The sequence below is a fragment of the Falco rusticolus genome, chromosome 9, assembly GCF_015220075.1.
Source record: "Falco rusticolus isolate bFalRus1 chromosome 9, bFalRus1.pri, whole genome shotgun sequence".
NCBI classification, from domain to species: Eukaryota; Metazoa; Chordata; class Aves; order Falconiformes; family Falconidae; genus Falco; species Falco rusticolus.
This window is the reverse complement of record NC_051195.1, coordinates 5896965-5923594: the sequence shown is the minus strand read 5'-3', so window position 1 is coordinate 5923594 and position 26630 is coordinate 5896965. Positions and strand designations below refer to the sequence as shown.

Below are 26630 nucleotides of genomic sequence, written 5' to 3'. Positions count from 1 at the left end.
CCAAAAAGAGCAGAAATCATTTCCCCCTCTCTAACGTATGAAGACATTAATTGTTCAAATCTGATGAGAAAGATCTAGGACTAACGTCATCAAACACATAGCATCAAAGAGATACCCATGACAGTTACAAACACAAGTGTGGCAGATTCTAAGTCTTCACTTGTTCCTTTACAACAAGCTCCCAGGCTGCTCTACTTGAAAGCAGTGCCTTCCACTAAACGTTAAGCGTCAGACTCTCCAAAATAAATTGATGTATTTTTTCCTGGCACCTTCTTTAACCCTGTTATCCTTATTTCTATAAGGACCTAGTCATCTGATGGGTATAAGAGATGAAACCAGACTAGGGGGAGGGGGAAATTAGATAAATTCTTTCGCCATGGAACTGAACATTTGCAAAATGAAGTACGCGTTGCCACATAATACATGTCTGGTACTCTAGCATGTGTAGAGCTTCCAGCCACACTGACCTGCTCAGGCATCGACCTCCAGCATCATGTCAACTCCTATTGAGCGTTACATACACTAAGATCGTAAAAAAAAAAAGTGAATCTCCTCCAATTGAAACACTTGCCAATGTGATCATGGGTAAGGGAAAAAATTACACTGCGCTAGCTTGTTTTCCTAAGCTTTGAAGGCTTAGAAAAATAAATAATTCTGATGAGCAGCAGAGTGTTTCACCTCTTGCAGGACCCCCTGGCCAAGAAAAAAGCTCTGTAAATGCTCCTAAAAGTTATCCCCACGTGATTACACCTATCTGCCTTGTGTAATGCTCTCTGGCAGATGAGCAATTACAGAACTGCAACTCCTTGAGGTAACTGCCCCCAAGCAGCATTTAGCCCTGGCTACAGACACAGGGGCCTCATCACACCCAGAAGAAACCAGTGGAGGCAAACCTCGTGAGGTCCCCTGCTACATCAGTGTGTTGGCTAGCATGGGGTAAGGTGCACAAACTATTTCAGCATGGCTTTGATGGCTGCAAAGCAGCTGGGCTGATGTGTCTCACCCCCTGGTTAAAGGAAGAAGGCTGCTCATAAGAAAAAGGAATTGTACTTGTCTGGGCTTCATGCAGAGATTAAAAATTCCTACAACCTGTAGCCTGCTTGCTCCTACCTGTCTTTATAGTTGTGATGGTTGAGTTATGGCTGCACAACCACGCAACATACGTCAAAAATGCCAAGTATCACATGCTCATGGGCTTGGCTGTGTGCTTTATGCTTTTGGAAGCCAAGCCAGGGAAGACTCAGAGCATGCCAAGTTCAAAGTAAACAGCAGCGAGACCAGCAAGGCCACCTCCTGCTGCTGGGAACTGCCCTGCAATTTCTTCCTGTTTGTCCCCATTCTTCACAGTCTGCTCCTTACAGGATGAGGGCTTCTTTATACAACAGTCACCATAGGATTTACCTTTAGATACTGGACAGAGCAAGAAACAGAAAAGCATCAGTATGTCTTCTGCACAAAGACTTGGTAGCCAGGGAGGGAGGGAACACCCCCAACCTTGAGCAGCCACACCAATCCCCCTAAAATTATTGTGCTGCCCTTTGTGATTTCATCAGTATGATGAGAAACTACAGGCCATCACCTGAGGGATTTGAACCTTTAGTTCCAGGCACCAAATCTTGACCATTTCTGCTCAAGTCAGAATCTCCAGCAGCTGCCCAAAGAAGCAGAGTGATGGTCTCAGTGCTAAGAGTGCTGGGGAGTACCACACAAACCTAACACGCGTGTAACGCAATCTCAAAAATAATTAACTACTCTTCAAACTCATTACAGAAAAGTCTTGTCATGTAATCTATTATAAAGTACAAAGGGGAAATGTATCACCTTTTGCCAGAACCTCAAATGAAAAGCTGAAATTAGCCTTTTCTCGCTAAAAAGCAGAATCCAAGACTAGCATCATTTTCTCATTGTTTCCACTTTCAGCAACCGCAGCACATCAAACCTTCCTGGCTGTATTCTGCACATAACCAAGATGCAGAGCAATTTAAGCAATTCCCATTGTCCAGCTTAGCACTAAAGTCTGCATGGGAAAGGCTCCATGTAAGATATACAGCCTTGGGAAAAGGTATGAGCATGTATATTTAGTTGCAAAGGGGGTTTCTTGGGTTTAATATTTTCTTGATTATCTGTAGCTTTTTTCAGGTCCCTTATTTGCATTTCAAGAGCAGCATAAAAACATAACAGAACATAGCATAAATCCAAACATAAAAACACAAGTTTTTTTTCTTGCAGGTTTGCCAAAGGCCATGCTCTGGACTAGTACTGCTCAACATGCAAAAGAAATAAATTACAACTGTGCAATTACAATTGCACAATTTCATGTTTGAGTGTTAGCTCTGGATGCAGAGAACATCTATTCAGATTCCCTATAAGCAAGTCAGCAGTTGTTTCTTTTGTACACGGTCCCACTTTTACTTGACTATACAAATCCTCTTAATTTTAGCAGCTCATCTGGTAGTCTCATCTTGCCTGTTCCCCTGAAATTTATCTTCCCCAACTTCCTAAAGCGGGATTTGAAAAAAGTCAATGGAAACAATATCCCCAAAACATCCCCTCAGCAATTTTGAAAGTCCTATCCACAACACGTTTAAACCATAGGATATTCTCCAAATACTCCAAAGCTTCAAGGCATATCAGGCTCTCTTTTAACTGAGAGCAACATTTAGTCAAAGGCACCACAGCTAATACAGTTCCAGCTCCACACAGAGGATAGTCACCAGTGGTACCTGCGGACAAAGAGAGAGCAGCAGAACAAGTCCTGACGTTAAAAGCTAGGCTGGCTACCTGCACTTCCAGGTGGCACACACCCATTTACATGACAAGGGCTATTTTTAACTTGTAGACACCTCCTTCACTCCTCACTGCAGCAGTGGCTCCTGGGCACTCCACCATACTAATGGAAGATGGCTCAAATGCTTCTGAATCGTTAGGAGAAGGGCTATTCCTGAGCAGTGCTGTGTTGCAGATTTATTACAGAGCCTCCGTGTTAATAATCCTAAACGTCCAAAATACCTGTGCTACCCTGGTGAGTAAACAATATCAGATAAATCTGGGTACTTCAACACTGTAATATCTAAACAGGATTGCTTTTCATGATTAAACGATGTTTAACAGCACCAAGCTCAAGAGCTACTCAAAATTTAAACTGGTTTTTTTTAATGATTTTTGAAAACCGCTGGGTGGCATTCAGATTACAAAACATACTACTTTTGTTGAAGCAAACTGAACATTGCAGCATGGAGACACTGAGCAGGGAACTTCACAAACTTGCAAAGCGAGTCTCACAAAAGCACACTCCCCCTTGCTGCCCAGCTGCCGGTCCTGCCAGCAGCTCACCTGTACCCCCCACATCCTATGCTAAAGAGAGAGCATTGTGAACCTTACACAGTTTTTCTACATCACAATTTTTTATCACATTTAAAAACTAAGTTTCAGCATGGTACTCTGATCAAGCTCTGTTCCGTCCAGCCACGACTTAATCCCCTACAGATTCGTCCTGGTCAGTGCAGCCTGCAAAGGCATGCGCAGCCACAGCATCCAGCTCCAAACCCCACGCAGGGACAGCCACAAGCCCCCTGGGAGAAAGCCCCGGGTGATAACTACCATGTCACAAGACTCCTTTCAAAGCAGAAACACATGAAAAGCTAAGAGGAAAAAAAACTAACTACAGCCAAAATATGATTTTCTCTTCCCCAGCCAGCTTCTCATCCTCCTTTTTCTCCCTTCCAGTCCCCCAGCACATTGCCTTTCCCAGTAAACCCTCATAAATGCAAGCCCTTTCCTTGGTACAAAGGAATTTTCCCCTCCTCTCAGTTCTTGTGTCTTTGCTACCGTAAGGCGCTTTGCGAGGCTGCTCCACACCGGTTAATGTCCCAAACTGATGAGCCAGTTCTTTTGCGGGGGAGGAAAAGCAATAATTACACACAACTTGCAACGGCATGTGAGGAGGGGAATGAAAGTAGGTCAGATCTCACAATTCCTCAGCTTCGCCGAGGTTCACCAAATGCTTTCACTTACAGTCATTTTAAAAATACAATTAAAATAATAATAGCATGGCAAGCGAAGGGCACGGTAGAATTCAGCTAGCACTTAGTTTGCCTTTCTGTCCCTCTCTTTGATACGGATCGTGTCATTTGTGCAGTGACAAGCAGCAAAAGGCCCAAAAGGACCTGAACCAGCAGAAAGTGAAGCCCGTGAGACACATCTCTATACCAGGTGCTGACTACTCTGATACTCAGAAGTAGGTCCAGGAAAAAAAAAAAAAAAACCAAAAAAACCAAAAAAAAACAAAAAAAAAAACCCCACACAAAAAAAACCACCCCACACTAAAAAAATGGGGTTCTTTTTCAATAATAATTAAGAAAAACCCATAAAAAATCCCAACAGCAGTGATAATTAAGACCTGGGAAACAATAACCTGAAGATGTACTAGTAGGCATATGAATTATAAGCTGTTTTTTAAGAAAACCACATATTTACCCCTCTTACAGAACATCTCATTTTGCAACTGTCCTCATCAAGAGGCACAGTCCCCAAGGAGTAAATGCCAACGCAGTTTTGCTGACGCTCTCAACTCCGAGTGAAACCCGAAAGGCCAAACTTCCAGAACAGCTCAGCACTCCCCGCGCACGTTTTGTAATTATAACAGGAGCTGCTGGCTGCTGCACTCTTTTGCAAATCTGGTCTTTATTTAAGATTTGACTGTACTCAAAGTTGCTCCAACTTCTCTTTCAATCAGTTTAAAAGCTGGTTTAGTCCCCTGTACTACAAGGCGGCACCTCTGATTTTGGGGGCATACTGTGCCAAATCCCCCCAGAAGGGCTGCAGACACACAGCACCACATGCTGAACCTAAATCCAAAGGTCTGAATTTCAAATTGCTTCCCAAATCGCTGTAAGGATGATTTTACCCTGGAAGGCTCCTTGCCAAATCAAGTGTTGTCCAGAGGCACCACAAACACAGCTCTGTGCGTCCTGACTGACTCTGCAGAGGATGCTCCCACCTGCCCAGCTGCGATGGGAGCCCGGTGTACCCAGCCTGACACTGGGCAACCAAACCCACAGTCACACTACTGCCAAATTCCAGGCTCTTCATCCTTACAGACATGTTTTGGGTTCCTGATGTCTTTTCAGCATGAATTTTGCATTTGTTTAACTACACTGAAATAAATTTTCTCTTCTAGTTAAACCAGGTGCACTATTACAAACAGACAAGACGTAACTTGCCTAAGTGGGTGATGGTTCTTTTAAAACCACGGGTTTATATTGCTAAGGAGTGCTGCTTCAAAGAAAGTCTCTGCTTTCGCTGTAAAGCTTCAACCTTGAGGACTCACAAAATGTTTAACACTTAAAAATCTGACACTTCCACCAAGGAGGTTTTCTCTATTAATGATAGAAAAAGGGATGCTTAAGTATTCTTGCGTTCCCATCTGTTTCTAAACTAAATATTCATTCTAACACTAATCTTTGAACATATTTGTTTAAAGCCAAGTGATCATTTCTACCAAAGCTGGGAAACTGGATATAGAAATATGCTCATTAAGCACTATGCTATGGTTATTATCAAAACGCCACAATAGTCCATCGTCTCATGCGGACACAACCTTGCATAACTGGAGATGTCAGCATTTTCATTGTAAATTCTGCTTTCAAAGGTTTGTAACTTGCCTGTAAAAAAGCTACTATAGCCTGAATTTTGTTGCAAGTTCTCTGCCAAGAAAGAGCTATTTTAAAATTAGAAAACTATGCATCCATTGGAGTCAGCCACTGGTTTGAGGGTTTATCTATATAAATGGTTTAAAAAAACCAAAAAAACAACACAAACACCACAACTCAGTATCTTTGAGTCTTCTGGCTCAAACGTGCCCCCCCCAAAAAAAAAAAAAAAAAAATCACTAAAGGAAAAACATTCCTAAAAGTTAGTATTTTTTCTCCCTTCAAAAAACTGCAATTGTATGGCAGATAAGCCTGAAACATGCAATTATTTGTGCTACTTTGCAAAAGAGTTGCCACACTGACACATTACCAACTCCCAGTGTCTCATCAACACCGACTGTAAATAACAACTCTACCCGTGCCCAATTAGTTTGCAGCTCAAGACCATGCCCCTGCTAAAGGACTGCAGATTTTAAAGGCAGAATGGACACATGAAGACTGATTTAATCTGGCTGCTTGTACAATTCCCCAGAATCTCAGCTAGCGATTCCTGTACTGGGCCAAATAACTTACTGAACCGGATCCCTGAAAGGGCATCCAACCCTCACCCAAAGCTGTAGGGATGTCACATTCCTCCATAATGGGCTGTGATAATTGCCCTTCCTTGAACAAAACAAAAAGACCCCGAAAAACCAACCCTCCCGATTCAACTAATCAGTTCAAATTGTTAATCATGACTTGCAGATATCAGAGCCACTGTTCTTGGGGGGGGGGACGGACAACAAACATGTAACAAGGAAAGCCTGGGTGAACTTTTTGCTTTATTCTTCCTACCAGGTTGGAAGCAGCATCCCAGTGCTTCTCCATCACCTCTGCCCCTGGAGATCACCACCATGCAGGATCCCACCGGCCCTGCAACCACCCTGCGGGGGGTCCCAGCAGCATGGAGAGGACCCATGGGGGCACCCCAGGAAGGGGAGCACACCGTTCCCCATAGGACAGAGGACATCCCACCACCCCTCCTCCACATGCTGCAGCCCTTGCCCTCTCCCTGGGAGCCGGGGAAGCACCTCACAAGACTCCACATCCTGATCCAGGCAGGCTGCCAGCAACTAAGGAAGGATCTCTAAGTGGACTGTGCTGGAGCACTGTGACCACAGGTGACATTAACCTTTAAGGACTGCCAACATTTTTCCAAAAATGAGCGTATATTCTTTGTATTATGCAACATTTTTACAAAAAGGAAGGTATTGTTCTGGGTACTACTGCACTGAATGTGTTTCTATTTGTTTATTTCTATTTGTTTAGGGCCAGCAAATAGCTGTGATTGAGTTAAAGCCCAAATGACAGCTTGTTACTCACTCCTGAGCCCATCATAAGCACACATCACCCATTAAAGAGGGTCTCTCTCTTTTGCTGCTGCTCCTCCTAGGAGCCTCCCACACGCACGTTTAAGGCAATTTTGCACTACTGTGTTTGTCACAGGACACAGAATTGGGCTGTCCCTTGTGGAAAGCTTAAATTAGTCCTTTGAAATTTGACCTAAATTAACAGAACTGAAACACATTGTTACTGCACCAGGCCAGGGCTCCGAGTGGGTGCTCCAAGGACAGCGTCAAGGCACTGCAAGTGGGGAAGAGACAAAATTAGCTACCCAGCAGAACGATAACACACAGCTTGGGCAAGAGGAGGTCAAGGGAGAGCTTGCTATTTATCAAATGTATGTCTAAACTAATTATTCAGTTCACAAAGTAACCCTTCAACCTATGTGTGCGGTCAGAGCCCTTTTGAAATGTTGGCTATCATCAAAGGCCTTCACAGCCCGGCTACCCAGAAAAAGAATGACTCCTTTGTACACACTGGGGTAGGCTTTATTTCTAAATATTTAAAAGCAGAAAGTCTTCATATTCCTAGGAGAAAAGACATATACATAAACACTTGATGCAAGATACAATTTGAGAGCTGACAGTCTCCAAACTCACTCCACAGGTCCTGTTTCTGCTTACACCGCTGGACAGCCTCCAATTATACCACCGCCATGACCAGTAACACCCATGCCGAGGATCCAGCCCTCAGCAAGCACCCGTGAGACCAATTTCGACATTATAATTTACAACGACTCAAGGTACCATTTTTCAGTGTAACTACTTTCATATATATCAGAGTAAAATCTGATGGCCACAGATGAGATTGAGAGCTCCACACGTCCAGTGTTCTGTAAAAGCACGAAGAGAAGCGTGCTACCAAAGAGACCAGAATGACTGCAAATAACCAAAGGTACCCTCGATGCATGACAGCATCTTGCACACGTCCTGCACATATCCATACAGCCCATCCCCCTACCAGATAAATACTGCTCATACTAAAGTACATAGTTAACCAGATACTCTGAGGAAAACAGTTGCAAATGTCCCTGAAGTTATGTCTAGCTAACAGACAAGAGCATATTCTCTATTGCAAAGGAATGAAAAAGCCACAGTCTCAACTCCTGTTAACACTGCATACAGCTTGCTGAATATTCTGAGTCGCCAAGACAATAAACAGTAACAATAAAAGCACCAATATCAAAAAAAAAAAAAAAGGACAAGATTTAGGGCATGTCCATGAAGGAAGACTAAGGAACAGATCAACACGTGTCACCAAAGGTCATGGCCCTGTCGACCTTCTCAGCTGGTATGAAATGTCATCACTCTAATGACTGCACCGTCAGCAGCTCTATTGAAAATTTACATTATCAGAACACCTGACACACACACACACACCCCCCCCCCCAATTAGCTGTGGCTAAAATGTTTGGCATTCACTAAATTAAAAAAAGAAGTCTGCTTTGTCTTTGAAGAGATTTTTGGAAAGGTTTTTTGTTTTGTTTTCAGTTTGGAGAGCTTGTGGGTGGCAGTGATGGAACCCAGAGAAGGTGATTGTGTAAAAACTTGTGGGTTTTTTTTTTTTAAAGGGGTTTAATGAAGTACATAAAGGAGGTTTTATTTCCCAAATCTCAGATATAAATCCCACACAATTCCCTGTATTCCACAGCATAAAAGCTCTTATTATACTATTAACTTAGAAGCATTTTTTGGTGGGGTTTTCTTCTAGTTTCTGGTAATGATTCAGGTTCTCACATCTAAAATTTTTTCATGTCAATAACATGTCTGCCCAGGGAAGAAGTTTTAAATCCTTTTTAACAGTTTACTCTGACAGAACCCAGATTCCACTCCCTAGATATTCACTGTAGAAGAAACATTTTAAAATCATAAAAGCTATTCTTTCCCTGAAAAGGTGAAAAATTATTGGGCATCATTCAAAAACTGTGACTTTTCAGCCTGTAAAATCCTCCACCAATCATGCTATCACATTCTTTCTGATTTAACCCTAAAACTAGGGGACCTCACTACAAACAGCTACTCTGAAACCAAAATTATTCATGGTTTTGTCATTCCTCTGAAAAGCCAAAAAGGCACCAGATGTGCAATTAACAAATCATACAGTAAGTGGCAATGAGAGCTGGGCTTTTTTTCTTTTTAATTCTCAAAACCTTCAAAAGAAAAAAAACCCCACATCTTTGCTATCAGCAGTCTCTGTGGCTGACAGATGACAATATTGCTATACTTTGTTAATTTTTTTCAGGAATGCTTGCTAGGGAGGAGGGCTCATCGTCTCTAAATAGTTCATCCCCTGCCATCAATAAAAATGTACTTGGAACGGATTCTAAAAATGTGTTAGCTGGTGATGTCTATTTTTAGAGGCAGTGGATAGAAACAAGTAAGTTTTGCGTGAAAATTTATTAAATAAAACCAAAGCAGTATCCGTGGTCATGAACAGCAGAATGTGTAAAGGCCAAATTCTCTCCAGCAAGCTTGCCAGATCAGAAATGCTCTACGGACTGACAGTTGAGTTATTAGAAATATAATCAGTCCTCCAAAGGGCTGATAAAACCTGATGAAGAAAGCCTCGCTTTCACCCCCAAGGTGCTCAGAGAGCAGGCAAGACCTTACACAACACAGCAAAATCATTCTTAAATACAGTCAGCTGATGACAATAAAAAAGCAGCCCCTCCTTAGCTCTTCAGAGAAGAAAATCACTCTGCAAAGCTTGAGGAACAGCTATACCTAGAAGAACATACCAACAGGTGCAGGCTCAAGATAGGAGATTTTATCAAAACACCTCTTCCAATGTAAAGGTCTCAATTAGCTTTTGCTTTCACAGTAATAAATTGCAGTCCTTGCTCTTCAGATCTCAACGTTTACACCTCCAGAATTGGCAACCTAGACGCCGTACTGAGTGTTCTCAGATATTAACGGCAATAGGGAAATTTATTCTAATTACTAACACCAATAAAGCTGCAACACTGTTTTAGCAGAATGCCTGGCAAATTTTAAAGCGTTCAGGCCACACGACTGTCAACTATTGGGATTTATTTCCCTCTGAACTTCTCAGGTTAAGACGGTCACAAGGACTTGCAGCTAATACACCCATTTCGTTCGTTGAGACAGCAACGTGTAACACATACATAAGTGCACCAGACTGGCTTCCTTCAAGGCCCATTCCTGAAAACTTTCAGCCATACACTTTGATTATACGTGATGACAGTCCCAAGTGAAGTCACTGACACCACTTGCTTGCGTAAGATCAAATAAATGCATGCTTGCATGAACACAGCCCCCACGTGAGCAGGAAAAACCAAAAAACATAACTCTTGAGGGCTTATCTGCTACCTGATTTAGATTTACCAAAGCACAAAGATGTTGACTTCTATTTCAGATGTTCAGGCACTTAAAATTAACTTATTTTGCGGAATTAAGGATTCTAGAGTGATTTACCTTCAGGTTCCAGCGTGGTGTCTTCAACTACTAAATTAAATGAAGGTCGAGCCAGGGAAAGTCCGGCCATGGTGACCACCACCAGGCAGATAAGGCAACCTGAATCCCAGCTGACCATCTTTTTAGAGTAAATTCCTGGTCCATTTCCATATCTCCATGTGGACTTTAATCCCATCTGAACACCTCTAGAGAAGCATGGAGAGAAAGCAGTGCCTTCGGCCAGGGTAATACCTCCTCCCTTGGAACAACGGCTGCTGCTGTGGGGAGGAGAGAGATTTAACACTGTCAGCAAAACATCTTAAAACACAAACCAAAACAGCTTCAGAAAGCCCCAAATAGAGCCGAGGCGAGAGGGAAGGGAGGAGGAGGATGGGAAAAATAGTTTTCCAGCTTCAAGAATATGTGAAAAGTGAGTGACTTTTCATTTTCTGTTAGCAGTTTCCATCATCACCTGAGGCGTAACCAAGTCCTCCTTGTTTTTACAAAAATCACTTCTCAGCACATATTTAGAGAGCTATGTTACTGACAGAAAAATATACAGTTTTTTAAAAAACGAGAGGCACACACATGTGCAGGCACATAACCTGTAATGCTACAAAATTACCACAATTAGACAAATGATATTCTTATTGTTTGAAGGTTTATGCAAGTTTGCCTTGTTTTTCATTCCTTCACCTAGGCAGTTCTGAATTTGCAAGAATTCAGTAATTTTCCACAAGAAGAACAGTTGACAAATACTCTTTAGACTTGGATATTCTGCAAAACTTTTATTTCACTTCAGGAATTCCAGCTCCACTATGGATGTACCAACTTCTGACTCAGTGCAGTGTCCTCTTAAAGCCTGAGAGTCCTGTACAGGGGAAAGGCTCCACTCTGTGCAGGGACACTGGCTAGTTACATTGCATTACAGGTAATTAAAATCGGTATCAAGTATGGTACCAATTGCAGCTTCATAGGAGACCTCCCCAGCATCAGTTTCCATTCATATACGCTAAACCGTGTGCACAAACATTTCTCTTCTCTTTCTCTCTCTCTGATGCTTATTGATATATTTCATTGGGGGCGGGGGGGGAAGCCTACTTTATTCACAGTAAAACTAATTTAAATTGAGTTAACTGGTAATCCAGGCATGGGCTGATAGAAGAGAGAAGCAAAGCGGTACCAAACCAACTGGCATACCGCGCTACCACCACACTAAGATGACAGGTGAGGGTCAGAAGAGCATCCTCACAGGGTGATTTTACAGCTCAACCAGAAAATTATACCTGATTTTCCACTTCAGAAATAAAAGACTGTAAACCTCAGCAAAGGGATAAAACAAGTAACTGCAGCAGTTGTTCTTATCTGGCCAATGATTCATCTTAGATGTGATGAAATGCAACCGAAGCTTAGAGAGCACTTGAAGGGAAAAATAACATAAAACCTCTTTTTCCCTCCTGCCCTCACTCTTCAGAGAAAAAAAAAAAAAAAAAAAAAAAGAGGCAGGGAGTGTAGAGATAAAGGCAAACTTCTCAAAATTCCCTATCATTTGGATGTGGTATGGTACCTCAGCATATACTACACAGAAACATGGGCAAATACCCACCCTTTACAAAGCCAGCCATTAAGAAGTTTATTCAGATTTTATTAGATTTTTGCTACCTCCTACATACAAACCAAGATCACAGTGCTACAGACAAAAATGCTGTTGAGGCATCTTCTATCATGGGTACTATATACAGTAACTACCGGAGTCGGTAGAAACAGATTTTGGATGACATAAATAAGGCACTTGGGGAAAATAATTAATACACGGTATTTCTGGTGAATCTCCAATACTTTAGGGCAAGTTTTTTTACCCCTCAGCTGGTATCAGTTCAAAGCTCTGTCCCTCCTTTAGAGAATTAAGCCTAATGTGAGCATCCCAGACCGCAAGCTAGCAACTACTATTGAATCTCCAGTGAAAACGCCACCAGACCACCGCATAAACATTTGTGAAGAGCTTGCCGAGCACTTCTTTAAATAAGCACAGAGCAGGTGTAGAACTGAAGAGAGCTCTGTCTGTGGGATGGATGTGGATTTGGTGAGGGACCGGAGCAAGCTCTCCTGGACGCTACCACCCAGGTCAACCACCCGACCTGCTGCCTGACAGCCACAGCTCTGTAGCTCCATTTATCCAGCTATAAAGTGGGTAGAAACGCCAATTAACAGACCAGGTGCAACACTGATTTGACTTCCATAAGCCATCCTGTAAACTCCGATTCGAGGCTATGTATATAAATGCAAAATTTAATCATAATTTTGAAAAGAGAAAACATACCAGAATGCTAGCAGAATTCCAGACTAACAGCATTAATTCCACTTACGGTTCAGCTGTTTCAGATTTTTCAGCTACATTCAATGCCACTGCAAACACGTTTGTGGTTCCTATCCTCACCCTAAATCCTGAAGCACAGCACAAGGCTACATGACCACGCGTCTTCTCACCTGAAGATTTTTGCCAGCTTCTGCACCTGAACATCTGCCAGCAGAAGGAAGGGACTCTTCATCCGCAGGGCAGCAGAAAATTCAAACCCGTGGCTTGCAAAGGCGTAGCAAAGCAAAAATCAGAGCTCTGGACCCATCCATGGAGCCAAACTGCTTTTTACCACCACGACAGCGACCAGGGTTCAAGGACTGCCCTTTCCCAAAAGAAGCAGAGTCTAACGGAGATGAAATGAAACCAAATTCTTTTCATAGTTGAATCGCCACAGTTGCTGGGGGACGAGCCCCTGGAAAGACCTCCTGTGCTGGATAATTATGTACCTCTATCTCAATGTTTGGAACACAGCCCCAGCATGCTTTTTGGCCTCCACAATTCTGGCTTCCTGACTACAATACCATAATCCCTCCTGGAGTCTCAGACTCAGTGAAAGCCACACGTAGTGTTTATTTTTCCCCTTGAAAGGGAACTCTGTCTCTCTTCTCAGCCTACACTTCGGGGAGGAGTTGTCAGCCTCCCATGATTGATGGCTCTCCTTGCCACTCGCTCATCAAGTCAATTTTCACCTCCTCACATACCTGCCCAAATTTCTTTGCCAAACTGACAAGCATGGGAAAGCAGACTGGTTTGGGAGCCCAACCAAATTCCTCGGAGCTGTACTTCAGTTTAAACACACTCAGACACACAAACAAGTAGTACTTGTTCAGCAGTGGCATTAATTAAATTCAATGCTCAGTGTTCTTTTTAATCTACTTCCATTGTTGTTTATAAGATGTTTATCACTCCCCAGGGAGAGCACAATTTGTAGAGTATGTTAACCAAATCAATACATTGCTTGTTGTATAACTCTTCGGCATCTTTCTCTATTAGGCAGGGAACAGCAAAATCTGAATGAAATACGGCTCTTCCCTCCACAAAGAGATCTCGAGTGCCCTAAAAGCCCAGTAGCTTCATCAGAAAAATCCAGGTACGCGAAGCTTTAAAGCTAACAGCTTTATATACACATGCACATAAACACACAGAAATATATATGCATCTCTAAATATATATACACACACTCGTATATCTGACAAGACTCTTCATCCCAGTTCAATCTCCAAGCAAATCTGAGCATCACAGCTATTAAACATTAATTCTGGCGGACTAATGGGAACCGGCTGGCAGCTTCAGTACTTTTTCATTGTTTGAACTTCTTTCATTTGCTTTCCAGGACTATCCTATTTTTCTCAAGTCTTTTGCCACCAAGAGATGGGGGGGTGGGGGGGTGGGGGGGTGTTGGAAATCTGCATTTTAATTGACATTCCAGAGAGAGAGAGAGAGAGAGAAGTCCAGAGGCTGCTGATTGCTGTCTATTCAGCCCAAACAGGCTTTTCAGATGAAAATGAGTAAAGGCTAGTGGAAGATTTACAGGGATTTGGTACAAAGGAGACAATGAAGTTCTAAATGTTGATAGCGTTTCACACCAAACGCATAATGGGTCCCTGTTTGAAGGGGCCGTTTTGCATTTAAATATATATTTCGTGGAGGGTTTCTCCTCCCCCCCCGTGCCGGACCGGGCAGTTGCGGGCGGGCGGCCGCGCTCCCCGGGCACCGCGGGGCAGCACCGCCCGCTCCTCGGAGCTCCGGGCGGCCCCGGTCTCCCCCCGCCGGCGGCACCCGGCCGGGGGCTGCTCCCGCGGGGCCGAGCCTCCCCTTCTCACCGCGCTGCCCGTCCCGCTGTCTCCGCTGCGCGCCGTCCCCACGGGCAGCCGTGCGCCCTGCGGAGCGGGGACCGGCTGGGACCGCTGCTCGGGCGCCCCCCGCTCCCCGCTGACAGCAGGACCGAGCCGCCCCCCGGCCGCAGCCGCCGCCCGGCCCCGCGTCCCGCACCGGCAGAGCCCGCCCCGCACCAGGTGCGAGACCCCGCGGCAGCGGACTCCCCGGCAGCCCGCAGCCGCCCGGCTCCCGCGGGGCCGCGCACCTTCCCCCGCCGCCCCCCGCCCTGCCCGGTGCCGGCTTACCTGCAGCGAGAAGCTGGGCGGGAAGGGCCCGCTCGCCCCGCAACAGGCGGGCTGAGGCGCGGCGGCTCCCCGCGACGGGGAGGAAACTCCTGGGCGGCCGCGGTCACTCGGCGGGCGGCCGCGGCGGGGCCGGCTGGCAAACCCGCAGCGGCGCAGCGGGGCGCATCCCCCGCGGGACGCGGCTGGGGGAGGCAGGGGGTGGCGAGGCGAGGCAGGAGCCGGCCCGGCGTCCCGTCCCGTCCCCTGGCTGGGCTGCAGCGGCTACCGCCTCAGAGGGGCGAGCCCGCCGTGCCCGGCGCCAGCAGCCTCCTCCCCCGCGCGGGCATCGCCGAGCAGAGCGCCGCGGGCCCCGCTCCGCTCCATCCAGCCGCCCGCCCCGAGCCGCCGCAGCTTTGTCAGCCGACAGCCCCCCTCGGGTGGGTGGTGGTTTTGTGTTGGGTTTTTTTTTTTTTTTGGTTGGGTTTTTGGGGGGGTTGGTTAGGGGTTTTTTGCCTCCCCCCTTCCCCTCTCCCGGCGCACTCCGCCGGCTCCCTTCCTCCCTCCCCTGGTCACTCCCCCCGCTGCAACCCGAGCCGTTTCCTGGACGGCGCTGCGCGGCTCTGCCAATCGCGGCGGCGGCGGCGCGGAGCCCCTTCCCCCGCCCGGCCCGGCCCGGCCCGGCCCGCCGCCCTGCGCTGCGCTCAGCCTCCGCGCAGCCGCCACCCCGGCCGGGGCGCGGGGAGCAGCCGTTCAGCGGGGAGCGATGCTCAAGAGGAGGCGGGATGGGGGGGGCGGCCAGCCCGCCCGGCCCCGGGGCAGCGCACCCCGCAGCCAGAGCAGGGCTGGAGCGGGGGGATGCCGCGCTGCTGCGCTTGGGTTGCTCCGCCAGAAGTTTTCCAGCGGGTGAGGAAGCAAAGCTGGGGAGCGCGGAGCGTCCCGGCTTGGTGCCTCCCTGGGCCTGGGTGATGCAGGGCAACACCGAAAGCTTCCCACCGAAACGGTACCAGCTCGACAGCTTTCCCCAAAAACCTCTCCAGAAGGTTTTTTGGGGGGCTTAAGCCACGGCTGGCCGGGGCCGGTTCCAGAGGGAGCTGGTGATGGGTTAACACCCCCTCAAAAAATCACCCTCAGCTTAGGAGCCTCTGAGTGCAAAGCCTGGTGCCAACTGCCCTGTGACTTTGCCTGGCAGTGCACCTCTAACCGTGGGGTGTGGGGTGCCCCAGCAGGGAAAGTTGTCAAATAGTTACCAGACATCATCTGCTGGACACACTGATTTACAACTGCATCATATTGGTATTCACAATTCAGTATAACTTAAGCTGACACTTGCTTAATAAAACATTTGCTTTAGATACCATTAACTAAAAGACAGCTAAATACAGAGTCTGTGTAGTGCTGGCTTTGTAGAATCAGCTTGACAACAAAATCAATAAGTGCTGGTTGCCTCAAATTAAATCACTGCTGATCAATTTAATGTTACTTTATTTAAGCATAGCCCTACTGTACATTTTATATGTTGTGTGCAATATTGATCAAGGGGATTTTCAAGGACTATAGTCACAGAGCATAGCGTCACTCTCTATTTGCATACTTCCAGCCACTGAAAACTTGAAAACAAGTTTTCTGTAGAATCCATACTTACCTCCCAGAAAGTACTTTCCCACCATCGCCAGCAGTAATTCAGGCTTTATGAGGGATGGCAGACAAATTTGTAATTGATTAGAAGCATAGGTTTCATTTCTACCCCACCCCACCCCCATTCCTAAAGCAACGGACATCTGAATGTTCTAATTGAGAAGCTGAGATGTCACAGTCAAGATCCAATTTTCCCAGCTCCGGGCATGTCCATCGCCCATTGAAAACGTTGTTAACGCATTCTCACATAAATTATTGTCCAGCACAGGAAGCTGCAATACCTTTCCCCATTCATCGATATCTTTGCATACTCTGAAAGAAAAGGAAGCATTCCACTAAAAATGACAAATCAGAACACCTATTTCCAATGTCTGGAAGCACTTGTCAGAATTTATTCTTTTTCAGGATGAAAAGATAGCAGTCTATCAATAGCATCCTTTCCTCTTAAATGAGCCACATTCTCCTAAAGTGGCCCACAACAGCCCCGCTCCTCAATCTGAGAAAAGCAGAAGCATGTTTGGAATTAAAGGGGGGGGGGGGGGGGGGGATCAATTCTGTCATCATATTTAGGCTTCAAGAGATCTCAGTGGGCCCAGGGAGCCTTTCATAGCAGTTAGGCTGCTGAATGAGAGCATAATCTCTTTACAGTTTTTTTCCTCCTCCTCTCAAAGTGGCTGGGATCTTTTCTGTGAGCCCTCCTGCACGTGAATGGTGTGGCTAATAAGCCTATTAATGAGGTTCCACAGCAGAGTGTGAATAGGTAAATAAGCCCCAATCTGTTGAGGTTCAGGAGCAAGGGCAGTAAAGCCATCATGAACTAAAGGTGACAGTTTGAACTGAAATAGGAACAACAGCTCCAGGTTTCAAGCGAAAGAATAGACAGACAAGGCACACATTCAGGCTCCTTCTACCCCCTACCGAGTCCTATTTTCTTTCCCATTCTTCCTCCTTTATAAAATGTCTTGAGTAGTCACCCATTTTTTCAAAAGCTCTTGAGACGTCCTTTTTCATCCTGGCAATGATACATCAATAGGGAGGAAGGAAAATGAGGACACCAATGCTCCTTTGCACCGCAAGTTTCAAAAGCAGGAACAGCGCTGTCCCCCCTCGCATATGGAAGCCGGGGAGGAGAAAGAAAGTTAAATTGAATCTTTCAGCCCTGCCAGCCCTTTGTCACTGCTGTCAGCTGGACCCTGGTCCCCCCCTGCACGCAGGCAGGGGTACAGTTAATGTTCAACAGGGGCACGGGACAAGCAAGGGGCTCCGGCTGCAGGGACGGCACAGCCGGGCTCAGCTGGATCTCCACTCGGCGGCGAGGAGATGGATTCATTCCCACCCAGCATCGCTTTTGCCTGGCAGGGAAAGGTGAAGACGTGCCTGACTGCAGGCTACTGCTGCTGGGCAGGTGCAAGAGCCCAGCTCAAGGGCTTTTAGGGATGAAGGTAGAAGGTTAAGCAGAAGCCGAAGAGCTTGTGCCTATGGAGAGATGAGGCGAGAAAAGCAACCAGTGCCCTCGAGTAATGTGAGAAAAGTCACTTTAGGAAAAAAACATAACATGGAGCTTCTGAGCACTCCTCAGTTCTAATCCTTACAGAGCCTCTGACATTTCTTTCAAGTGCTGGAGATATTAGTGTAGTCAGAGCTCCAGGGAAAGCGGCTCCTCCATCGGAGCCCAGCAAGGAAACAAGCCCCAGCTCCTGCCACATTGCACACAGATGGCAAGGGAGACGGCGGGTACCCAAGGGAAGCAAATTCTCTGGTACTGGTCTATTCTCCAGGTGTGGGACCTGCTAACATGTCACATTTCTATCTGATGAAAATAGGAATATACTACAGAGAAATAAATAAATAAAGAAAAGAAAAGAAAAAGACAACCCACACATTAAAGTATTTGATATCTGTTGGGAGAAACCCTTTAGATCCTAATTCAGCCATGTAACATTGCTGAGAGTTTAGCTTCTCCATGGCAGACAACGGGAAGCAACATTTCTTCTCTGTTATTCAATCTGCCCTGTCCAAAAATTTTTCTTGACCATGCTGGATACAATTACATACTTATCCAAGATATATTTTTTTAAAAAAAAATGTTCTTCTAAAGCTAAGCGCCTAACCCCAAAGTCTGGCAGCTAAAGTATTTACCTGGTTTCCAAAGTATTTATGGCTCCCTTTCCTGGCAGCTTTCAACTGTTTTTTAGGGTGCTGAAGCAGCACATCATAGGAACCCACTTCTGCAAATCTTTTTCTTTTCAAAGATAGGCTAATTTGTTCTGCATATCTGTCAGTGTCTTAGGGGGAAGTCCCTTCATATTCATATAAACGCAAACCCTCTCTAACATAAAAACTGCTACTGAAAGACTTCCATCACTAGTCCTCACCATGTATTACTTCAAGATGCTGCTAAACTGAAAAACTGAGGTAAGATTTTTTTTTATTTTAATGCCAGTAGATGCAATAGTTATCCATAAAAGTGTGAAGCAGATGGGCTCCCAAGTAATTCCACAGTAAAATGTATATGGGAAGGGGGGGGGCTGCAGTTCCCAGGCTGTAAAGGGATAGTTTTACTGGGTGTTTATCCACAAAAAAACTCATTTTGGTTAAGCTACAGAAAGCGGCAAATTAATTGCTTTTGCCTATCGATTTTTGATCTCCCTCTGCATTATGCACAGCAGAATCTTCTGAGAGATACTTTTTCAGGCAGTAAGGCCAAGCAGTTGGAAAAAAAGAGATTATTTTCACTGCTATTGCGTCAAATGTCTTGTAATGGCATTTGAGTATCAACACTCCCTCCAGATTGTTATGCCTTGTAGCCATGTAACCTTTCTGGTACTCCTCTTATTTTGTATGTCTTAAGGAAAATATTCAAAAAAAAAGTATTTGTTGTTATTATTACACTGTTGCAAGATATATTTAAACAGGAAATGTGGTGTGTTATGAGTAGGGTATTACACTAGGATACTGGACATTTGATGCTTTCTGCCCTTCTACATCGGTTTTCCTACACAGTCCTGGGAAAGGCACTTAATTTGTCTGTGTCCAAGCTCTCCAGCTATGAAATGAGAATAATAGATGCTTCCTGTCTCCCACCCTTTATCCAGTTCATCTATTTAGATGGTAAGCTCCTCATCTCTGACCGTGTTTTTATGCATGGCTTAGAACAATAGGATACTGATCTCAGCTGGAACCTCCAGGCACTTCCATAATGCAAATATTGAATACTAAATAATCAAAATAAAAGAAAATCCTCAATTTATTATGTATTCTCTCATAAAGAATTTGTCACACGCTGTCCTGGTAGAGCACCTCTGGCTCTTGAGGAATAGCATCTTTTTTACAAGAGTGGAAAGCAGCCTCCATTGGAGAACTTTTTACAGTGAGCTCCCTTAAAGCAGGCCTCAGAGAACCCATGTGAATAAACTCCTTTTCAGCACCGAGCAGGGCACAGCAAGACAGAGCCAGACTTATAAAAATGAGAAGACAAAGGCTGCAAAGACAATTTGTCTTTCTGTTACAGATCTTGGATATATTTTGCTTGTTGGCCCAGGCATTTCTTATTTCTATTTCCAGTTGATCAATACACGCTGGTTTATTTTACTGAAGCTCTGTTGTCTAACTAGACCAACTGGTGGTTGTGGCAGCTTCCTCTGCCATGTTACATCAGATCAGATTCTTCTCTGGTGACACCACAGGGTTCAGCAAGCGTGCTCTTACTTTCAGGCACAACCTCAGACCCGAAGGTGTGAGGTCGGGCTCACACCAAGGCTCGTGTTACAGTTTGAACCCTGGAAGGGGCAGAAAACTATATGGCGGCGATCCCCTGTGTAGGCACTCTGTTCTTTCTGTGCAGGTCCCGTGACCCAGCCATCCCACACCACCGAATCCCAGCAGACCCCTTCTGCTTCCCACATCCTTCACTGCAGTGCCAAGCTCCGTGTTTCCAGTTCACTTTCAGAGGCCCAGCTGCAGGCACGAACAGGCACAGCCACTCTGTAGCAGCTGAAAAAAACAAAAGTAATTTTTTCACTTTTCACCACCCTGGGTGATAAAGTACTAAATGCCTACAATTATTTCCCTGCCTCATTCTTCTCATCCCCCAAACATCTTTAAGTCAGGATTCCCCAAGCGGTTCATATCCTTTCTTCTCTCCCCATCCTTTGCACATAATTTCTCTTCTCTATCTTCTACCCTAGTTTTCACAGGAATTCGCTGCTTGTCTCTCTCTCTGTGAAAGCCATGTCTTTTATCAGCTCCTGTCCCCACTGTAAGATGACCTCCTCCACCACTTTGCCAGGTGATTAAGGTACCCACAATTTCACTTGAGAAACTGGATTGCCTTGGAGAGAAGCCAGTGACCTGCCCAAGAAAGCCTCCATGTAAACGGAGATGCATCAAGGTTTAACAACACTCGTTTGTTAACTCTGTAACCACGTTCACAACCTGCAGTCCAAAAAAATGGGTTGAAAAGGTAATGGTCAGGCAGGTAAAGCCCAAACACAAATAGGAATTTGCTATTTGATACAGGCACCTGGAGTTCCTTAAACAAGAATCATAGGTTTTACCATAGAAAGGTTTCCCAAGTCACCGCACAGACCCAAACTGTCCTCTTTCCCTGCTCACGCAGACCCAGAAACACACTTTTCTCCTTTGTTCTTTCGTGCTTCAAAGGCAGGGTTACAGGGAAGCTCAGTTTGCATGAAATCTAGACTTGCATTACTGAATATTCATACGCATACAATGACTATTCATATATGTATGAATAAACAGCAATATTTCAGGGCTTGAGGAGAAGGCCTGCTTTTGATTTAGATGGCCAAGTCGAGGTCCTAAAGATCCTTTCCATCTCTTAAAGGACAGCAAAGGTCATATCAGTGACTGCTGGACAAGAAAAACCCAGTAACAATCACGCAGCTCTTCTGATGCCAACTGAGCAGAGAAACAGATACTGTTGGAGACTCCCAGGGCTGCTGATCGCAATGGATCAGGAAATGTTTTACATTGTGGATACAAGTAAGGAGGCCAGAAACTTGATTACAGGGGAGACTTAGTTAAATATTCACTGGGATTCATTATGTGAAAACCACTAGAAAGGAACATGTTTCTACAGGAAGGGTAGGGCTGTTTTATTCTTGCTTCTGTTGTAAAATGCTACTGATGGCTGCGTACACCAGCTACCGTCCTCTAGTGGGAGGAATACAGCTCCTCTGTGTGGATGTGCAGAAACGCTTTTGCCGGTTGTTAATGTTAGTTAGAGGTAGTGCTCCTTTAATTTCCCAAGGAGAGCCTTATGGAGCCAACAGGACTCGATTATCTGACCACTTTGCATTTGATGAGCAGGTAACATGAGCGTTTTGGGCAAGAGGAATGTTATAAACAAGGTTTATAAGGTCTTAGAGCTGTTGCTCGTTCAGTCTGAAATAATCATGAGTGCAGAGTGAGAGCAAGCTGCACAAAAGCTTGGAGACTGAGAAAACCACAGGGTGCTCTCACTCAAGCCCTGCCACGAAAAGGTGGTGCCTCAGCCCCAGATCACACATCCCAGCCAGCATGGATTTGACCAGATGCCGGTGAAGCTGGCACACTGCTTATCCCACCTTGCAGCGCACGTTTTCCCCTCGGCTGTGAAGTGTTGAGTGAGCACCGAGTGCCCAGGGACCTTGCGTGGTGCTGCCTTCCAGCTGGCTGTGCACAACAAGCAGTGCTTCCTGGCCCCGGCCCTCAGCTGTTTGGGAAGATCAGGTCCTAAGAGTATAAACACAGGGGGGGAAAGGAAAAAAACCAAAACATCCCAGCGGATCCCCCACGATGCTTCCTGTGAGGAAGCGGTGTGTGCAGGGGTGGCCTGCCATGCTGTCCCCTGTCCTGCACAGCGCTCCTCACCCTGCGCACTGGCAGGCAGCCCAGGCTCCTGGTGAGGGACCTGCAGGACCCTGTCCCACGGGTGGCCCCCATGAGTGGCTCGCAGTGGATGGCCTCTCACAAGCCATCCCCTCTCCCCACCTCCCCGGGCTGGATGGGACCCAAAATGTTGCGTGTCCTTTGAAAAGAGCTGTAATGATGATCAGTGACAGATGATAAACCTCCCAAAATAAGCTTTTTAAACGGGGCTCCAATTTTTACTGGCATATTCAGCCTCATTGCATGCAAATAAGAGCAATTCAGCAATTAACCTGAAAGCATCAGGTTTTATTTTCGCCACAGAGGTTGAGAAAAGTGTACTAAGGAGTCAGGAACTGCAGAAACATTGAGCCCTCACTTACAGAAAGCGTTAGCACTAAGAGCTTTTTGCGGCATGCGAAGGGTGAAATACCACACTGTCCAGTGAGGTAGCTCTACGTTAAAAACATACAAGGCCATTTCTCCTCCATAAATTTTATTCCCTGAAGCCTTACATTCAGTAATCACCTTTCTGAGGGTTAAAAAAAAAAAGGAATCGGCAGTCCCACCCTGCTCAGCGTGTAGGAACAGGCTCCCAGTTAAATTCTGGAATACAGAGAAGCTGAAACACTTTAAACAGAAACTACTGTGGTCTCCAGCGTACAACCAAGAGGGAGTGGGGGAAAAGTAAGGGGTGAAAAATGGAGCTAAAAGCGAAGGGGTTGCATTTGTGATTGTGTTCAACAGGATAAACATCATTTACAGATAAGAAATAACGCCCTGTTTAACCCTGTCTTCACAAACAACCAAGCAGCAGTAACTACAAGCAATCGGTCCCCTCCGATGCCACAGTGGGGCCCAGGGGTCAGTGGGGTCTCCTGGAATGAGGAGAGGCAGAACGGATGAAAGGGAAAAGAAGCTGAAGGAGGGAAGGAAGACACTCATATGGTGCTCCCACTAAAACTGTCATGAAGCCAGGGCATGATATGGAAATACAAGGCTTCTCTGCACATACCCTGGCCCGCCTCAGATCCCCAGGTTTCTGCTGGTTTGGGGGTGAGGAGCAGCCCAGGAACATTTTCCAAAGGGATGTGAAAAATGAAGTTAACCCCCACCTTCCTCAGGAAATGATTTGCAAAAGATCCAGAAGGAAAATTGTGCTGTGATTCTCTGGTTAGAGATATCCAGTTGCTTTTTCCTTCAGGAAAATCTGTCTGGTCCTTGGATATAACACATGCAGGGTTTAGTACCGAGGCTTCCTTTTCTTGGATGCCAAGAAGATCACCAAACGGGCCCAGGAGAAAATTCCTCTTCATGCCTTACATCCAAAAATCTGACAAATCTGTCACCCATTTGGAGCTCATCTCTTAATAGAGAGAATAGCGGGAGAAGGAAATTAACTTCACCAGAGGAAAAAAAATTCTTCCAAAATCCTTGTGTCCATGTTAGAATGATAGAATAGTTCGAGTTGGAAGGGACCTTTAAAGGCCATGTAATCCAACCCCCATGCAATGAACCAGGACATCTTCAACTAGATCAGGTTGCTCAGAGCCTCATCCAACCTGGCCTTGAGCACTGCCAGGGATGGGGCGTCTACCACCGCTCTGCTCCGGGCAGCCCGTGCCAGCGCCTCGCCGCCCTCATCATAAAATTTTCATCCTTATATCTAGTCTGAATCTACCCTCTTCTTATTTTAGATACCCTTTGTCCTATTGCTACAGGCCCTACTAAAAAGTCTGTCCCCCTCTTTCTTCTAAGCCCCGTTTAAGTATTGAAAGGCCGCTATAAAGCCCCCCCGGAGCCTTCTCTTCTCCAGGCCCAGCAACCCACCTGTGCGGGCCCTGCCCGTGGGGCACAGCCGCCCCCGGCAGCCGCGGGCTGGGGCAGGGGCTGGGAGCTGCCCGGCGGGAAAGGGGCTGGGGGGCTGGGCAGCAGCGGCTGGGCATGAGCCCCCCGTGTGCCCAGGGGGCCGAGAAGGCCAGCAGCACCCTGGCTGGTAGCCGAAGCAGCGTGGCCAGCAGGGCCAGGGCAGCGCCCGTCCCCCTGCGCTGGGCACTGGCCAGGCCGCCCCTCGAAGCCGGGCTCAGCTCTGGGCCCCTCACTCCCAGACAGACCCTGGGGGGCCGCAGCGTGTCCAGAGCCGGGCAGGGGGCTGGGCAGGGGGCTGGGGCACAGGGCTGGTGGGCAGCGGCTGGGGGAGCTGGGGGGGCTCAGCCTGCAGAAAAGGGGGCTCGGGGGGCCCTGATGGCTCTCAGCTCCCTGGCAGGGGCTGTGGGCAGGGGGGGTCGGTCTCTGCTCCCAGGGAACCAGCCACAGGACAAGAGGGAACGGCCTCGAGTTGCGCCAGGGGAGGGTTAGGTTGGGTGGCAGGGAAAGTTCTTCTTCACCAAAAGGGTGGGCAAGCCCTGGCACAGGCTGCCCAGGGAGCTGGTGGGGTCACCAGCCCTGCAGGTGTCCAAAAGGGGTGTAGGAGTGGCATCTGGGGACACGGTTTAGCAGTAGACTCTGCAGTATTGGATTAATGGTTGGACTTGATGATCTTAAAGGTCTTTTCCGACCTAAATGACTTTACAATCCTAACTCACAGCCCTTCCTCACAGGAGAGGGGCTCCAGCCCCCTGACCACCTCCGTGGCCTCCTCTGGGCTCGCTCCAACAGGTCCGTGTCCTTCTCATGCTGGGGGCCCCAGAGCTGGTCGCAGCGCTGCAGGGGGGTCTCACGGGAGCGGAGCAGAGGGGCAGAATCCCCTCCCCCGCCCTGCTGGCCACGCTGCTGGGGATGCAGCCCAGGGCACGGGGGGCTCTCTGGGCTGTGAGCACACATTGCCAGCTCACGTCCAGGTTTTCATCTACTTCTCAGCTTGAGGCACAGAGCTCCAGCTCCAGGAGCTGGTAAGGCCAACAGCATCATACTGGCTGGAGAGGAGGCAGCAGCCTCCAGGCGATGCAGACCTCCAGCTCCCAGGGAGGCTGTGCTGCCTCTCCCTGGTGGGTCGGGTGGTCTCCTGGGGTGGGAGTTGAATTGCACCAAAAGAGCAGCAAGAAGAAGCAGTTCACAGCTGTTTGCATGATACATATCTTGTGAATAAATAAACCTCATCTCCAGTGCTGCCGCTCTCTAAACATCTATAGACTCACATTCACTCAAAACATTCAGAAAATAAACAGAAGGAGTACTGCTCAACAGAACCCTCCTCTAGCCAAACCCAGCACTGCAAAAGTGCCACCTCTCAGGGTCCAGTCTCATCAGCCCCCAAGATCTCTCTTCTCAAGGAATGCTCTGTCTCCTTTTTCAGATGCAGAGATACCTCAGAGCCGTAGGTTAGAGGTTCTAAAACCTGATATACATTTTTCCACATATACCAGGAGGCAGAAGGAGGTAAAGAATAGTTAAATACAGCATAATTTAAAATTAGCTCAAAATGCCGCGAGCTGCAATTCAGATGGATTACAAGATAACCTCAGTAGTTTCAAGAATGTAACAGGAACAGCCTTAAATCAACGTAAATACTTGCTCAGCCATTTTCATCACAGGATTATTGTCAGACTTTTTTTTCTTCTGTCCTGTGGCAGTAAAACTATTTTCCGGCTTTTTTAGGGAAGGCATTAACGGTTACCAGGAAGGGAGGTGAGAATAGCAATGGATGTGGGACCCTCAGGGTAGGGGCAGGGGAGCAGGGAACACTCTCTGGAGAGCTAGAACAGAGCTGGGCAGGGAAGGGTTGATGCTGGTGGGTGCAGCTGGGGGGTTACGGTGCTCTGAAATGCCAGGCTTTGCCAGAGTCTGGGGAGCCAGCCAGGTGCCTCCTTGCCAGCCCTGCTTTGTTTCTACCCGCTCGGTTGTACCAAAAGGCAGCTATGACCTTTTTCAGTGCTTTCTTGAAGCTTTTTTGGGTTTGAAGCTCTCACGGACCACACCCACAAGACACTGTGATGTGTCCCACGCTACATTCCCGCTCACACTTAACAGGCCCTCAGGCCAAGTGACAGCCTCAGGATGCACAGCTTTATTCTGGGGCAAATTCTGGACAATTCTTGATAATCAGGAAAAAAAAAACAACCCAGAGAGGCACCTGTGGCCTCTGGGATAAATTTCTACTTTACGGTCACCTGCAAGCTGGCTGGGAGACACACCCTGGCTTGCTGGAGTACAGATAAGCTTCCAAGGACTTCAAAGGGATTGCTGAACCAGACTGCAATGAATTTCTGCAGAAATG

General features: G+C 46.7%; 1 protein-coding gene across 12 annotated transcripts in view; it reads right to left on the bottom strand.

Moving 5' to 3' along the window:
• FGFR2 (fibroblast growth factor receptor 2) overlaps positions 1-15372 on the bottom strand; it is an 87952-nt gene extending 72580 nt beyond the window's left edge. For 2 of the 12 annotated variants that reach the window (XM_037399549.1, XM_037399551.1), the window contains exons 1-2: positions 12935-13141; positions 10469-10725 (exon numbers count right to left, since the gene is read on the bottom strand). In XM_037399549.1, coding sequence (XP_037255446.1) covers positions 10469-10725; positions 12935-12996 — 319 coding nt within the window. In that variant the 5' untranslated portion in view covers positions 12997-13141. Of the gene's footprint in view, positions 1-10468; positions 10726-12934; positions 13144-14929 lie in introns of those variants that run through there. The other 10 variants (XM_037399550.1, XM_037399552.1, XM_037399547.1 and 7 more) reach the window with 9 other exon arrangements.
• Positions 15373-26630: the final 11258 nt, after the last annotated feature.